We start from the raw sequence: 17,344 nt of genomic DNA on the forward strand, positions 1-17,344 counted from the left end.
TGTTTTGGGCCATTTTTTCCTATCTGAAATTTAATATACTTTTGCATAATGTGACTGGGGATTGTATGGATGTTAAAACTACTGACCTAGTTTTCCCCAAAACACGCATCTCACTTTATTTTTAAATAAACCCAGGAATATATTCAGATGATCCCATTCAATCATAAATAAAAAAAATTATTGCATCTATGGCTGCGTACACGCGTCAAATCCTTGACTCCCAGGATGAACGGTTGTGCTGGCCTTGAGCAAAAATCTGACTTATGTACAGTGGTCTGCTGACATCATTCATCAATTTGCTATGGAAGAATGATGAATGACTGATCAGGAAGAACCGCTGTTCACTCCTATGGAGGAGAACACAACTGGTTGCCACCTATTTGTCTTCCTCTTTGCTTAGAGCTGCACTCACTTCTTGATCTGTCAATGGAAACAATCACAAAAGATCTTCTCAACAGCCTTCCTGTGTAAAGACCGGGTTCTAGTGACCACATCCTAGCTAGAAAAAATGTTCTATTAGTAAGGCTGTGGTTTGTATTTATTTTGTATAAGGAGGATAGAAGAGGATGGGTTTGTGGGAGTTCATAATTAGGTGTTCAGTTTCTCTCCACAGAGTTGGCTGCATACTCCAACCCCCTAATGTTGTTGTTGTTATTATTCTTATTATTATTATTATTATTATGTATTTATATAGCCCCCTAGTTGGCAGGTTGTGTTTTGGAACTGCAGGATTTGACAGGCACATTAGAATGTTCTATAGGAAGACACAAGCAGACAAGGTTAGACGTACATTTGCTAAAATGCTCAGGGGCACATACACTATTGATGTGATCATTAAAAGGTGTACTTATTTTAATAACTTGAACAGAGATGTTATTAATGGGATCAGATCACTATGATAAATATTAATTTGTCCATTATAAAATTTCACCCTATACGGTTGGGCCTGCACTTGATTGAATAATATAGCTGTACCCATGCAGAAACTCATTGGCTTTTATTCATCCTTTACCAGATGGCACGTCAGAGACAGAAACGCTAAACAAGTCTTTAGAGTATGGTAGGTAAAGTGCATATAAAATTCCGTGGTCACTTTGTTCAAGGCACTCTGGGCTGACCTAGAAAGACCAGAACAGAACATAAGCAGTTTCCACCAGAATTTTATCAGACTTATTTATTTTTATTTTTTTTTTTAAAGTAAAAAGCAATGGGGTTCAGTTGATGTGGTCTTTTTCTTCGGTTAAGCTGGTTTCTCTTACACTGCAGCCTCTTTAATATTTTTATTATCATCACCACCTCAAAACTTTTCTTACACTGGTGCTGGGTGGAGGCTGAAGGAAAAGTAATGTAAATACCTTTAAACTGCTTTGAATACTTTTATCAGGTACCAGTCAAACACAGCTGGAGCAAAAGCACAGTTCTGCCACGTGGGGTAGGTTAAATAATGCTAAATACCCCTCTAGGTGATTTGTATTTTATTTAATGGAACATTTGGTAAACTTCTATTCTAAACCTTGCATATGTCCTCATATTTAGAATGACAATCTACCCTTTTCATGTATTTCTGATCCAGTAGCCATGGTAGCAATAAAATTCAATTTGTTAGCTTGTTTGTGTTCAGGTGTCTCTTAGTCAGTCATTTCTTCACTTGTGATCTTGTGTACTCTGAAATGTTAACTGATATAATTATTGTCATATATTTCTTAGTGGAGGAAGACACGGAAGAAAGCTCTAGATCAGGACGAGAGTCTGTTTCTACTGCCAGTGACCAGCCATCACATTCTCTGGAGAGACAGGTCAATGGGTCAGGCCAAGACAAGAATAAAAAAGAAAAGAGTGGTAAAGAGAAGAAAAAAGACAAAGATAAAGATAAAAACAAGGCCAAAAAAGGTGGCATGCTGAAAGGTCTGGGAGATATGTTCAGGTAGGTAACTTTAAAAAAAAAAAAAAAAAAAATATATATATATATACACAGATTTTATACTTGGACACACCTTTAAATTTTTATTTACACACACTATTCTTTTACAATATCCTTTTATATCATTTTAGATTTCTAATACTGTGTTTGGGGTTTGGATAGCAGATAGCTGCATGCCCTGTCACATTTATATGTAATCTTATATATGTTGTAATTGCTCAGAAATAGTTTTTCCAGTTCCTAAGTGACCTAATCACCATCATCTAGCAGCTAACCAATCCGTGTTATTCACTTGGAGTGCAGCAAGCATAGCTATATTAGTGCATTTGGTCAACATATAACCATATTTTAAATTGCATCAAAATTTTAAATAAAAGAACAGAAAATATTCTGAGCTGGGCGAAGCATCCTATATGTCATGTAATTTGCATAATTTCTTGATATTTATACAAATTACTACGTGTTCTAATGCTTATTATGATACGGATTTTCTTTACAGTTTGCCTGTAGGATACAAAATTTTTGATATTAGCAACAATCTATTTTACAAGTTCTGGTTCTTTTCCTCCCTGAGCATTATATTATATCAGACAATTAAGTCCATAAATATTTGGACAGAGAACTTTTTTCTAAGTTTTGTTTTGTACATTACCACAATTAATTTTAAATGAAACAACTCAGATGCAGTTGAACGGCAGACTTTCAACTTGAATTCAGTGGGTTGAACAAAAAGAAAAAACTGGCGAACTAAAGCCTTTTCTTAACACAATCACTTCATTTCAGGGACTCAAAAGTAATTGGACAAATTAAAAAGCTGAAAATAAAATGTTCACTTCTAATACTTGGTTGAAAACATTTTGCTAGCAATGACAGCCTGTAGTCTTGAACTCATGGACATCACCAGATGCTGGGTTTCCTCCATATTAATGCTCTGCCAGGCCTTTACTGCAGCGGCTTTCAGTTGCTGTTTGTTTGTGGGCCTTTCTGTTTGAAGTTTAGTCTTCAACAAGTGAAATGCATGCTCAATTGGATTCAGATCAGGTAACTGACTTGGCCATTCAAGAATATTCCACTTCTTTGCTTTAACTAACTCCTGGCTTGCTTTGACTGTATGTTTGGGTCATTGTCCATCTGTATTATGAAACGCCTCCCAATCAATGTGACTGCATTTAGCTGGATTTGAGCAGAATTCATTCGGCTGCTTTTGTCTTGTGTCACATGGATAAACATTAGTGTCCCAGTGCCACTGGCAGCCACGCACGCCCAAGTCGTCACACTGCCTCCGCCATGTTTTACAGATGTGCTATGCTTTGGATCATGAGCTGTTCCACGCCTTCTCCATACTCTTGCCATCATTCTGGTAAAGGTTGATCTTGATTTCATCTGTCCAACGAATGTTTTTCTAGAATTGTGCTGGCTTTTTTTTTTTTTTAGATGTTTTTGAGCAAAGTCCAATCTAGCCTTTCTATTCTTGAGGTGTACGAGTGTCTTGCACCTTGCAGTGCACCCTCTGTATTTACTTTCATGCAGTCTTCTCTTTATGGTAGACTTGGATATCGATACGCTTACCTCCTGGAGAGTGTTGTTCACTTGGTTGGCTGTTGTGAAGGGGTTTCTCTTCACCATGGAAATGATTCTGCGATCATCCACCATTGTTGTCTTACGTCGACGTCCAGGTCTTTTGGCATTGCTGAGCTCACCAATGCTTTGTTTCTTTCTCATGATGTACCAAACTGTAGATTTTGCCACTCCTAATATTGTAGCAATTTCTTGGATGGGTTTTTTCTGTTTTGCAGCATAAGGATGGCTTGTTTCACCTGCATGGAGAACTCCTTTACCTCATGTTGTCTGTTCACAGCAAAATCTCCCCCCCCCCCCCAAATCAACTCCAGGCCTTTTATCTGCTTAAGTAAAGGCTTTAGTTCCTCACATTTTTATGCAATCTTTTTGTTCAACCCACTAAATTAAAGGTGAAAGTCTGTAGTTCAACTGCATCTGAGTTGTTTCATTTAACGTTAATTGTGGTAATGTACAGAACCAAAATTAGAAAAAAGTTGTCTCTGTCCAAATATGTATGAACCTTAACTGTATGTTAACTGTTTTGAAAGATCTGCACTGCATATTGCACATAATGTAATTCATATAATATGCCTCCATTTGTGTTGTTTTATTTCACAACCAGCTTAGCATGCATCTGCATGGGCTCTATTATTCTTCCATTACTGGTTTGGCTTATTAGCCAAAATTGTGTTTTGTTACATTCTAATCATGGGCAGTATGATGGTTTTGAAAACAAACATAATGGTTTGGAGAAAAAGCAGAATCTAAGTTTGTGTGATCTCTTCATTGCACCTGTGATACATTTATGTTCTGCCAAGCCAAGCATAAGTAGGAGCCTGCTGTAGACCAGAAGGCATGCAGTCAGTGAAAGTTGAAGATGCACTTGTAGGTTATTGGAGTTTTCATGTGGTTGGTTAGTTCACACAGTGCAAATGTGTGGCATCTCTGTGTCTAATGAAATCTTTTTCAGTAACAGTTAAAGGCATGGGGGGGCCTATTCTGTTTTTTATTCATCCCTGCTGTGCTGTGGTGCCTTGCCTCTAATAGCAGATGTATCAAGTAAAATTTTCAACATAGTATAAAACCATGCATCCATCAAGTACCAATACCAAACAGAGTGAACAGCAAAAAAAAAGTGGAATAAACATTAGTAAGTAAACATAGTATTTATCATCTCATTCACCAAAGATTAAAACAGACGTTTGCTTATTGTCTATAGCAGCGGTCGCCAACCTTTCAGATTCCACGGACCACTAAAATAATAATTTTAAATCCCCCGACCATTATCATAAATTTAAAAAAAAAAAGATAAATACATTTGTAAAATAATGATCTTCCTAATGGTGCCTGACAAGGACTGTGGAGGCTCTGAGTCATTGATCAGCTCATGGCAGTGAAGTATTACTATTGTTACTGTTATCATTAGTTGCATTATCTTTGGTATTACTAAAGAAATGCAAAATATTTGTTTGATTTTTCTCATTCATTGTGGGTTTATTTCTTTCGAATCTAAGACCAAACAAGAAATGATAGTTATCAAAGTCAAACTATTTGATGCCAGTAAATATAACAGTTAAAGAAAATACACAAATAAGGTCATACTTACCTAAAAGANCATCTGAGAAATAAATAAAACAAAACAATCGGAAAACAATTGGTATTGGCGGAGTGGGGTGACTGTTGTAATGATGTAAACAATACTGAAGCGTACGGCTCGGCAATGGTTGCTTCATACAACCTAATACTACACTGACGTCACGCTGCGCCTCCATTGTTTTTCTGTCTGTAAATTTAGTGCAATTCAAAGGGGAAAATTGTTATTCAGAATGTAAGAATTTATTAGTATATTGTTTTTTTTGTGGACCACCATGCTTTTCTGGCCGACCACCTATAGTATTTCAGAAGTCAAATGAGGTGAAAAAAAAAAAATAGGCTGAAATCTGATTTGCAGCCATTCCAGTCTTTCATCTTTTTTATTTTTACACAAAAAAATGTGCATTAGTGTGTACTTTCAACCCTTTGCAGACACTGTTACATTACTGTAAATCAGTTTGTTTTCCCGATGGCATATGCAGTGTTAAACAATATATACCCATGTAGCTAAAGGGCAAAATAAAAACTTGTGTGCCTATATCACAGGAAATTTAGACAATAGGCTTGTTAATTCCCCCCTCCTCTGTGAGTAACAATGTATTATTTAGGTTTAGAAAAGGCTGAAAGTGCAGTCTTGAAAAGCGCCTGTTAACCAATTCTTATAATTTCTTTATATTTTTTCACGTGCTATGAAGGAATATAACCGTCTTTCTGCTGGAACAGCATCCATTGTGGACAGCAGCAAGAGATTAGACTGGGGCTTTATCCATAATCCTTCATTAAAATGTAAATAAACATTGCTTTTAGAAAATAGCACATTGTACACCAGAGGTTAACCTCATTAAAGTGTAAGGGAAATACTTGTAAAGCTGGTGAGACAAGAAGTAATCTGATTATATGTGAATGGTCAGACCTCATAAGGACTCTCGCTCACCCCACTTAGCTATATGCTGTTCAGTACATGTTGTGCCGTCTCCTTGCAGGCAGTAGAGTGAGCCGCTGGTTTATCTATATACCAGCAGGAAAGAAGAATGAGACATCTACTGTTACTCCAGCCCAGTGGGCCTATTATCTGTTTTGTTTTTTTTATTTCAAACAACTGTTGTTATTGATTTTGTTATATAGCTTTCTTTGTATATAGAAAACTTGTCATGGAAAAAAAAAACTTTTTAATGCAAGCACCCTAACAGTCTTCAGCAAAAATAGACAGGTATGTTCCATGCTCACGTGTTGATAGAATGTCAGTAGGAGCATTGAACACATGGATCAACTTATTAGTCTGCTGCTGCTGGTAATATCCAAATAAGTCTGGGAATAAAGAGAGGATAACCTTATTGTATAATATAAAAATCCTTTGACAGTGTTCTCCACAGATTTTTTTTTTAAACTGGGTGTAAAGATGCTGTATACAGGCAGTCAGAAGGGTTGCATGGCACCAAATGGCAAATTTAATGTTCTTAGTTGTTGGTGCCATATTAATTCAATAAACCCCTATACTTAGTTCCAACTTTCTGTTGGCCACCCTATTATAATATTCTGTTTTTCCATTGACTTGTATTTATGCCACAACTGCCAATGCGCTCCTGTGTTGTGACCCAACTTTTTAGTATCCACCCAAAAACAGCCAGGTAGTGCATCCAGTTCAAGGGGCTGGGAAAAAAAAAAACACTTTGCCAAAAAAGATGCTCTTTTTATATTTCATCTGTGTATTTAGGCTTTTGTCTGGAGTCTAACTTTTAATGTCAGTTGCAAGCTTTTAGCTATTGATGCCACAACTTCAGGTTATTAAGCTTGTTAAAAAGTTTTTAAAGTAATAGAAGTAAGTGAGCTCTGTCTATCATTGCCTATGTATGTTTAGGTAATTTGGAGCACCTGGGGAGCCACAAACCAAGAATACACCTGAAAATAGCAACTCATCCCCTTTAGAAATCCATTACCTCTAATTCGTTGGCAGTGGTTTCAAATACATTTTTAGGAAAGAAATTAGGAGTAGCTTTAATTAGTTACTTAGACAAATATTTACCTAAATGGAGACAATGATGTCTTTACAAGCAGCATTTTCCCTATTGGCTTCAATTAGCAGCAACAGATTAATATAATACCTGCTATATATTCTGGTGCGTGCAGAATATATTATGCTGGAGTTTCTACCACATCTCACGTTTTGTTATGTGTACTCAAGCTTCCGCTGAAGGCTTCGTTAGCATATTATGCCTCACCAATTGCAGCTGTACTATGCAAATGGCATGCCAATCAGCTGGAAAGTTTCTCACTAATGTTCACAAATTCTAATTTATACTGTACTGACATTCACATACAGATCAGTGCAGCACAATGCCTTGATAAGCTAAGACTGATATCATTGATTGTGGGGGAAATTAAAAATTGCATTATGCATGATCTGTGGCATATAGCACAAAACTGCTGGTGCATAAAGATTTTTTTAGAAGAAGAAAGAAGAACAAAAATAGCTCTTCAATGTGCTACTTGCACAACTCATTCAATTATAAGCCATGTAAACACTTAGGGCTCTATTTATAAAGCAGGGAATCTGACACTACCTCAAACATTCTGGTGAAGAATCAATTACTTCCACACATGGAACTGGAGGATTCTTCACCAGAGAAAGTTTAAAAAATGTGTGATTCCATGCTTTATAAATTGAGCCCTTAGATTGCCTTTTATTCACAAATGGGTACCCTTTAGTGATCATCTCTGTGTCAATGAATCTGGTTAGCATTGGCTTCCTTCAGAAACTTTCCTAGTTGCTCTTAAAGTGTTTTGCATGTGTGTGGACCACATTCCAAATATTTCTTTAGAAGGGCTTTATTATCATACAAACCAAGGGCTTTAGAAGGGCTTTATTATCTTCCAGTGAAGATGCGAGTGGCAGCATTTATTGGCCACACAGTGTGGATCTGCTAGAATTGTGGAAAGGTGAGCATAAAGGTGAGCATAAAATGTTAAGGAAGTATGAGGTAGAAAACAGAAATGTAAAGCATACCTTTGCAGAAGAGCTGAACTTGTCTGGTCACCTGCTTCTCAAACACTTTTGGTGGGGAAATTCTCATAGATTTCCCATAGGAAGTGGGTATGCAGGTAACCAGTAAACCATGAACAACATTTGGCTAGGTCATGTCTAGTGAAACAAATTAGGAGTGATGAGTTCTTGCCTTGCTAATCAATTACTTAATTGACCTCTTCCTTGAGACCATTTAGAATATCTATGACTTTCTCCAGGCCAGACTGCATATTTTACATTGATTATTATTGGTAGGATGGCTGGGTATTACAAAGCTGCCATCCTAAAATGTACCTCCTCCCAAGTTCCTCTGCTCTTAGACTTGGCACTTACCAGTTGCCATCTCCCACAGACTGATTCTTATTCCATATGTGGGCAGATTTACTGAGCAATTGTCAGATGCTTCATTACTTTCTAAAGTGTTTTGAGAACTTTTTTGGAGACACAGCATAGTCTGTCCTTTTACTTTCCTCCAAATGGACTCTCACCAGTCAGCTATTACACAAAATGATTGTTAGTGGTAGAAGTACCAATTGGCCTATAAAGCCATTATGATGTATTGTTATAGACAGCATTACATTATTCATGTTGCAGTACTTAAATATTTTCTCCACATCCATCTTTTCTCATCTTGCTTGGTCTTTGTGTTCCACAATCTATAACTTAGCTCTGTAACTTTTGCTCAGCCAGCAAAAACAGTAATGGCTTACGTAACAGTGTTTAATAAGCGCAATAGGATGAACTGGAAAAGTTTAGATCTTTCCAGCTGATGTAATAGGGGGACTGCAGGAAAAGTTAGATAAGAAATGGCAAAAAAATAATTGAATGTTTAACTCTCGTTTTGATTTGGTATTTACTTTTCTGGAAGCAAGAGAACAGTCCAGCTTTCTGTGCTGAATGCTATACAAGATATGCTATTGAAGGGTACTTTTTTCCTTTTTATAAGCACTCATTCAAGGCTATTGTAGATATTATGATTTTTTGAACATAGCACAATACATTTGTTTTTAAAACATTTTGATTCTTCTTCTAGTGGTATCTTGTCTCTCAAGCAGGCCAATCTGCATTCTTGATGAACTACTGCTACAATAAGGTATTTTACAGTATTGGGCCTCATTACCATAATCTCATCAAACAGCCACGCTGACGCACAGCAACACACTAAGGCTGTGGGCGCACACGTTCAATAATTGTTGGTGGAAAGACTCTTTCACAACAACAAAAGACCGAACGATGCATGAACGAGTGCTGTACATACAGCACAGTTCTGCGCTCTCTCCCCTTCACTTCCATTACAGTCATTTGTCATGTATGGATCTGCCAGGACGGATCCATGAACAACGAGCGCTGTACACACGAGCGTTGTGTTTGTAGCTTTAGTGTTAGTAGGAATAATGGGCTTGTTCGCTGTTTACATGCAGCAAACCTTACACATTTCTCATGTACGTGGTCTCCCAGTTAGTATGAAAGGGAGAAGTAAGGTATATAGGCCCATGTACACCATTGTTTGTGCTTTAGCTAGCACACCCTAATGCCTAAGGAGCAGTGCGAATCCTGCAGGTAGGCTGACCATAGCTGAAAAGGTGTTTCTCAAAGGACAGCTGGTGGGGAAAACATCACCAGTACTCAAACAAGGACCTACTATTAATTTATTATCTATTCCCGCTCATCACCAGGAACATAGGTTTGGAAGGTTTGATTTTATATATTGCCTCCTAACTAGTCAAATTGGCTTCCAAATATCTATACCAGGCCTTATGCTGTATAGTAAAGTAATGCAAAGCAGTTGGTATTTGTTGAAGCTGTATACCTATAGTGTATTTAGAGAAAAAGGCTTCATACATGGAAGCAATTCTCCACAGCCTGCAGGAACGCTCCCAGGGAATCGGTGTTAACAGAAATTGCTAACATAAATCTCTAAACGTACATGTATTCATCCTGTAAACAACACCATTGATAAAGTGAAGAGAATTGCAGGAGACATTTTAATATACACAGCATTCTTATTAAGAGCATTAAAGTGACTTTTCTCTTGAAAGCCTATTCATTTGATTTGCACATTACAATATTACTTCAAGAGCTGCAGGAACAAGCCGTGCAATAAACAACATGCTGTATGATCTGTTGTATGCATCTTTATCCAATTGTGTTTTATGATTATTTAACAGCGCCAGCCCTGATAGACCTGAAAATTACATTTATCTTCCCTTTGCTGTGTTGAGCAAGTCTTGCATTGAGCGTCTCTCTGTCTCACAAGCCCTTCTGTATATTTAGTGGCAGGTGTAAACACATTTATTTTCATAAATAACAGCACATGGCAGTGCAGTGTTATTGATTTGCTATGGATTTGGGTTGGAACCCTGTGCAGTGACTGTGCACCTGTTTAGCGGAATGGGAGGTCACTTACTCTTCTGTCAAAGCACAGCAGCGGTGACACCTCTTCTTTCTATCATTGGCCTAGAACACAGCTGCTATGAATGTATTAAAAATTTGCCAACTATGATAACATGGGAGTATTCTGAACAAATTACTACAATTTTGTCATAGGTTTTGCACTGCTTATACTGTGTTTTGGATTCCCTTATGCGGCTTATGTTTTATTTTTGCTTTCAAAAGATCCTCAAGGTTAAACGAATGCTAAGGTTTGTCACTCCCCTATTTCAGCCAATAAAGCTGCTCAGAAGGTTAGGATGATGAATCCAGATCCTCTCACTTAGCATTCATTTTAATAAGACGTGGTAAAGCTTGGTTCATTTCTCCCAAACCAGGAGCACTGTTAAGTTTGGCAACCTAAAGTCTGATAATCTGCACATTTTAAGCAGAACTACACTCTCGATACTCAATTGTCCCCGTTCCTCGCAGGGTACTGCCTTCTACTGCGCTTCCTGGAGACAATCTTCAGTCATTTTGATTGGCTGGGATGACGCAACTTCCATGCAGGAGTTCATTAATTCCCTGTACGTGCTGGGGAAGCCGGATTGCTGGGTTTCCTGGCAACCAGTGGCTTCAGCTTTGGCTTCCCCTGTGCAGCTCAACTTTTTTATACCTGGAATCGGGCAGCTAGGAGGGATTAGTGCAGAAAGATATTGCCTACCCCTTTCTTCAATAATTTCTGATCATGGATTTACAAAAGTGGAAGTTTAGTTCCGCTTTATCTCAGCATTTTATGGAATCACAGGATTAAACCATAATTTAGGTTTACCATAAATGCAGCTACAGGACACATTTGCATTGCAGAGTGCCACAGTTCACTATTTGCATGACTGTGTGTAGTGGTGGCAGGAACAATCTTTCTTTTCTTTATAACACCTTTAGAAAGGTGTTATAAAGTCTTGCTGCTAAACCTAGGGGGAGCTGGGGTTAGGGTCATTCTTGCAGGGAGTGCCAGTTAGGGTTAATTCATAAAGCACAGGCGCTATGTTGTGCTATGTTGCTTAAGGCTTCAAAAAGGGAAGAAAAGTAATTAAGAAATGTGAATAAAATGCTTTCCTTTTTACTAATTGTCTGCAGTTACTGTATAAACACAGACAGGCTGAATAAAAACATTTATCCTGTCCCAGGCCTTTAATAGAAGCACTAAGAAAAACATGGAAAGAAAGGTCAGCACTAAAGGGTTATTTGTGTCCCTAATATATTTAAAGACCTCATGGACCTTTATTATGAATTTCACTTGCTGTAAGGGGGTTTTTCATCATGCTCTGATACTGACATATACAAATAAGACCCAGGTTTCTTTTACTTCCACTCACGATCTAACATCACACTAGCCCAGGGATACATTTAGTAGAGTTTCAGTATTTTTGGCAAGCTGATCTCATGAATTTTCACATCCAGGACCAAGTCAGACTGTGTTTATCATCTTGGCAACAGAGATTTGAATTGTCAAGCTCAGGACAAAATCTGTTTTGTGTAATGTGACATTGATAAGCTGGCATTATCTTATGCTAATTATCTCATCTGTGCCCAGTCTTCATCAATTTTTTTCCCCAGCTCTCCATTTTATTATGGTGGCTCAGGGACTGAACCTGATTAGGTAAAATCCGAAGTCAACACTTTGATTAAAGGGAAGCTATAATGATTTTAGGACAGTTTGATTTGTTATATTTTTATGATTATGAAGTTTTATATAAAATATATTCTCCCATTTGACATATCGTTTAGGGTAGTCCTATATATAAACATTATATATTACATTTAATCAACATGTTAAGCCCATGCCAATAACATTTCTATTCCAAAATGTTAGTTGTAGAGCTGTCAACTTGAGTGTTTAGATTAATACCTGTAGCCTCTTCTGTCTACCCTTATAAAAAAAAGAGTGTACACCTAACAATATGATTGATTAGTGTTAATGAAAGAAGTCATATGAGGTCATGTGTAAAAGTAAACTGCAAATAAAACATATATTGATTTAACAGCATAGTTGTTTTAAATGTATGTGAAATGTGAAGTGATGATATGAAAATATTAATGTAGACTTTGCATTAGTGTGCAAGGTCCGCTTATCTTTTAGACACCCATGTACCTTGTGAAAATTAGGATTTAAGCATTAAAAAAAATCTAAGAAAGCCAAAGATACAAAATCTTGTGACCCAGAACTTGGCCCAAATTTCTATCCTTATGTTAAAGATAAAGACTTTGGATTTACAGTGCATCTGCAGACCATTGGACTTGCATTGTGAAAAAGTTTCATTAATTGCTAACTATTGTGTAACACCTTCAGAGTATGTAGATGTAATGAGTAAATATGGCTTCCCATATAAAAAGGCATTAAAATATTTATTTTTAAAATGTACATAAAGTTTAATTTCTAACTAAAAACTACAAGTAAAGACTATTTGCTTAAACAAAATGTAGACACATAATATTTGCTATCCCCTGCCCAGATCCTTTGGCATGGCTTTCCTACAAAGCCAGTAACCTAAGCTGGCAGAGCTAATACAGCATATCGCCAACATTTTCTGCATGCTGACATTCCCAGTTTTTAATTCACTTTCTAAGCAAAATATAATGTGCTTTTTTGGCTGATAGCACATACCTTTGAATTATATATCCACCCTATGGCCATAGTTGACCTGTTGTTGCCTGCAGAATTTCTGCCCATCTTTGTTTTATTGTTATCATTGCTTTTATATGCACCCTATTGGTGATTCTAAACACTCTTACTTGTGTAAATGTAGAGTAGTGAAATAGAAGAATTTGGTTAGTTTTGGCAAAAAAAAAACATTTATGTTCACATGCACCAATCACTAAAAGAAAGTGGGAATTAAAATAAATTATAACATACAATAAAATGGTCAGTTGCTCTGAGTCCCTATTAGATATGGTCGATGGCATACAGAAACTTCAACTTTTATGCAAATAACTTGCAAAAATTTACACAAATTGCATTGACTCAAGACAGAGCCAATCAGACTCTGCAAGTATAGCCTATGTATGGCTCAATTTAAAGTCAAGGCAGTTTGCATGATATTTGCATAAAAGTCAAATGCTTTGCATCTCATTAACTGATCTCCAAATCTGATTGATGGAGATCAGTCAGATCTGAAGTCTGAAGTTCCATTCTGATTGAACCTATATGCTTTTTTTTCTTAGATACAATGTATTGTTGCCATTGTGATATGATTGCTGACATATTTCCAATTCTGTAATAAACCACTGGCTGCACTCAGGCAAATAGGAGGCTAAGTGGTGTTAGCTCTCCTTTGTTTTTATTTAGAATGAGGAAAGCATTTTTCTTGCATCTTCCCTCCATATAAATAAGGCATCAGTGTGACCCATAACCACAGACAAGTTCATAGTTGCTAATAACATATTCTCCCAGTATTCTTCCCTTTCATGTCAGTGAGTTTAAATGGAGACCCTGTGACATTCGGCGCACTGCATCTGACTACAAAGCGAGGAGAAGGAGGCACATAGCATGACAGCTGAGCCTTCTAAGACCCTTTCTGACGTCCCTTAACATTCCCTTTCCATAGTGCTCTGATTCGCCGCCAAGCGCAAGTGTCAAAGATGACACCTATTTTATAATCACGGCAAAGCTAATCTTTTCTCAAAAGATGTTGCTGACAGTTCTGAGGTTCTTAGTCAATTTCCATTTCAGCTTATGTAGAAAATGTGAAATCATTTTTTTTTCTGTAATTGAGTGAAAATTAAAGGGTAGAGTCTATTCAGCTTCAAACAATGCCTGGCTAAAAAACATGAAAGGCTGGGTAACCAGACAAGGCTATATATTCTGGGAGCCTAAGCGTGTCAGAAAAGATAAGACTTCAGTTGAATGCTGCACTCTTAGAAGATATACCAATTACACTGACTCTGCTCCTACAATATAATATCGAGCTTATGGATAATCAGTCCATGTTTATCTACACTCCTTTAGACCCTAAGAACAATAGGCAGGGAAACATTGGACTATCTGAGCCTCCTTTGGCTTTTTTTTAATGATAATAGAGGTGAAAAAGACAAACCTGTGGCCCTAAAACAACATTAAAAATAAAAATAATTGTTCCCCCAATCATAGATGGCAATTACAGTGCTGAGCTCTACTATACAGACACATGTAGTATATGAATAATTGGAAAAGAAAACTGCTATGTAAATCGATCAGGCAAAGCTGCATTTTTTGCTGATTGGTTAACCATCGTAAAGAAATTGATTTATGGTGTCACAATCACTATTTCAGTTAGCTGTAATGATATCGAACAAGTGGATAATACATCCATCCATCCAATCGAATACTTGTAGTTAACAGGAAGGAAAAAACGAATTATAATACAAATCAAATAAAAAATATATGATATAAAAATAAACTAGAAAAATAATAAAAAAGAAAAAAAATGTAAGCCTAGCAATCAGCTGAGCTAATTTCATTCTTCTCTTCTGTAATTTTATTTTTCTTTAAATTAAATTATGCTTTTTTGATCTTGGTGGTATCTTGCCGCATAGGTGATGGTCCCATGCCGCGTGTCTTTCGGCAGTGGCGTTATCCACCAAATTGCTTGTTTGATTTCAGGTTTGTTGTCTGTGTGCGGTTCTTATCCTCAGGTTAGAGACTACATAATGACCTGACCTGAGACTCACCGCAGTTAGAGGCTGATGATCCTCGAGCATTACACAGCGGACTGTTATTATTCTGACTTTCAGGATCTGTCAAAATACTCATGGCCTTTTCTTACATCCAATTCATAGGCTGTGTTGCATTGTAACCATAATAACATTAAATGAAAATTCTATGTTTTTTTTTTCCCCTCACATTTTGTGGCATATAACAAAGATCTGTTATTTAGTTGTATTTGTGTATGTGCTGACTTGTCTCAGTTCTCAGATAATGAGATCTTCTGGGAATGTAGCTGGGTCTGCAGACAGGGATATTAACATTGTAAATGCTTTGGTGTGTGCGTGTCTTTAGGCCAGCCTTGACTGACTTTTTTCGTATTTTTATTAGTCCTGTCATGTTCTCTTATGGAGCGTGTAACACGTGTATCCATTTGTACTCTTTATATTAAAGAAAAATTCTGCTGGCATCTATTACCTCTGCATTGACCACTTCATTATTTATTTAGTATTAGCATCCTATAAATAGGAGAGTTCTTTTTATAATTAAAAAAAAGGAATTCCTGCACTGTTACTTCAGTATACATAGTAACAAAATTAGCCACAATGATTTTATAGACAAGACTGAAAATGCAGTTGGGGAGTAATGAAACAGACAGAATACACATTGGATATTGAACAGGTGCCACTTCCCATATGATCACCCCTTCATTTACGCTTATCTGGATTTAGTACATGCAGCATGTGTGCAGTGATGGTTTTCTTTCTGAGCTTGCAGATTTATTTTGCATACTTTATTAGATGTTCATCTAGTTCTAAATACTTCCAGATGTCCATGACGTATCAATTCATATATATCAGTCAGGTTGTGTATGACTGGCCTATTTTACACAGACACCCAAAGTGCCCGTTGGTCTTAAGACAAAAAGGGGACTATGATGTGAAGAACTAGAACAGTTGCATATAGTGTTGTCACCTTTGCACTGTAAGTATTAGCCCCCTCATTTCACACTCCTCAACAGGTATGTTTGGTGGTAAACCAATGGCTACAGTTGAAAGCAACACGCTAGTTATAGCTGTAGGTCGTTTACATTGCTTCATTTTCATTTTTGCATTGTTTCCCTTTACTGAATAATTTTGAGTTAAACATTAAAATGATATGGACACTTGGAACACTCATTATGTGTAATCCATATATGTGAATGCCAGCAAAGGATGCTTTTTCAAAAACTTCCATGGGAGTAGTGTAACAAAATGGGCAATAAATAAACACGAGACCAAATTGCAAAAGATTGGATGTTTGTGCTGGTACTGAACAAAGGAAATGGTAAATCATACAAATGGATTTTTGTCCTATCAGTTCTGTGCTATACTAGGTATATGCTGTGATACTGCAAGCATCCTCTCCCTGCTCAAACCCCCATAAAATGTTAAAAATGAATAACCCAGATAAAAGCAAAACCAACTTCACTTGCAATATTTACTAAAAGTTCTGTAAATTTCCTCACAGTACTTTTGTCAGCGTAGGAATTGGATTTTACTGCTTCATCCTCCCCCATTCCAGAAAATTCAGCACCTGAAACAACATCAAATTCAGATAGTACTTACCATTATAAAATGCAATCAGGTAGGTAGTACTATTTATTGGGTTGTGTTTTTTATATCTGCCGGTAGTGCATATTTAAGTATCTAATCATCAATCAGTCAATTCTGGTCTCTCTACACCTCCTATGTTCTCCAGTTTTTGGTGGACAGCATAAATCATTGAATTACTGGTTAAAATTATCTCTATGCCCTCTTGGTCAGCCCAATATTGCCGATCTAGATATTTAGATTTTAATAACACACCTCATAACCAAGGTATATAATTTGCTTCTGATTACAATACTTTATCCTCAAACATTTCAGTATCTACTTTATTTTTCAAATTCAGGTAATCCATCTTTTCTTTCATCTCAAATTTACATCACAAATGAAAGCGGTTCATGTCCCCAGCCAGTTGTTGGCTGAGTTCTGTAAGGTACTGTTGATTTTGCAAAGCTTCTTACTCCCATGTACCCTTCCAAGACTTTAATATATAGGGCATGAATTAGATATTGAGTTTTTTCCCCCTAGTTTTATCACTTGGGAAAATGCAGCTTTTAAACTTGTCACTCAGTGAAAACTTTGCTTTTTCCCCAGCTCGAGACACATTT

At 36.9% G+C, this 17,344-nt stretch overlaps 1 protein-coding gene across 11 annotated transcripts in view; it reads left to right on the forward strand.

Annotated features, from left to right (window-relative positions):
• The window catches only part of PARD3 (par-3 family cell polarity regulator), a 387,075-nt gene that overhangs the window by 247,864 nt on the left and 121,867 nt on the right, over nucleotides 1-17,344 (forward strand). For all 11 annotated transcript variants that reach the window (XM_072412641.1, XM_072412646.1, XM_072412650.1 and 8 more), the window contains one exon: nucleotides 1,708-1,924. In XM_072412641.1, the coding sequence (XP_072268742.1) occupies nucleotides 1,708-1,924 (217 nt within the window). The remainder of the gene's footprint in view (nucleotides 1-1,707; nucleotides 1,925-17,344) is intronic.

Source organism: Pyxicephalus adspersus, chromosome 5 (assembly GCF_032062135.1).
Source record: "Pyxicephalus adspersus chromosome 5, UCB_Pads_2.0, whole genome shotgun sequence".
In the NCBI taxonomy this organism is placed as follows: Eukaryota; Metazoa; Chordata; class Amphibia; order Anura; family Pyxicephalidae; genus Pyxicephalus; species Pyxicephalus adspersus.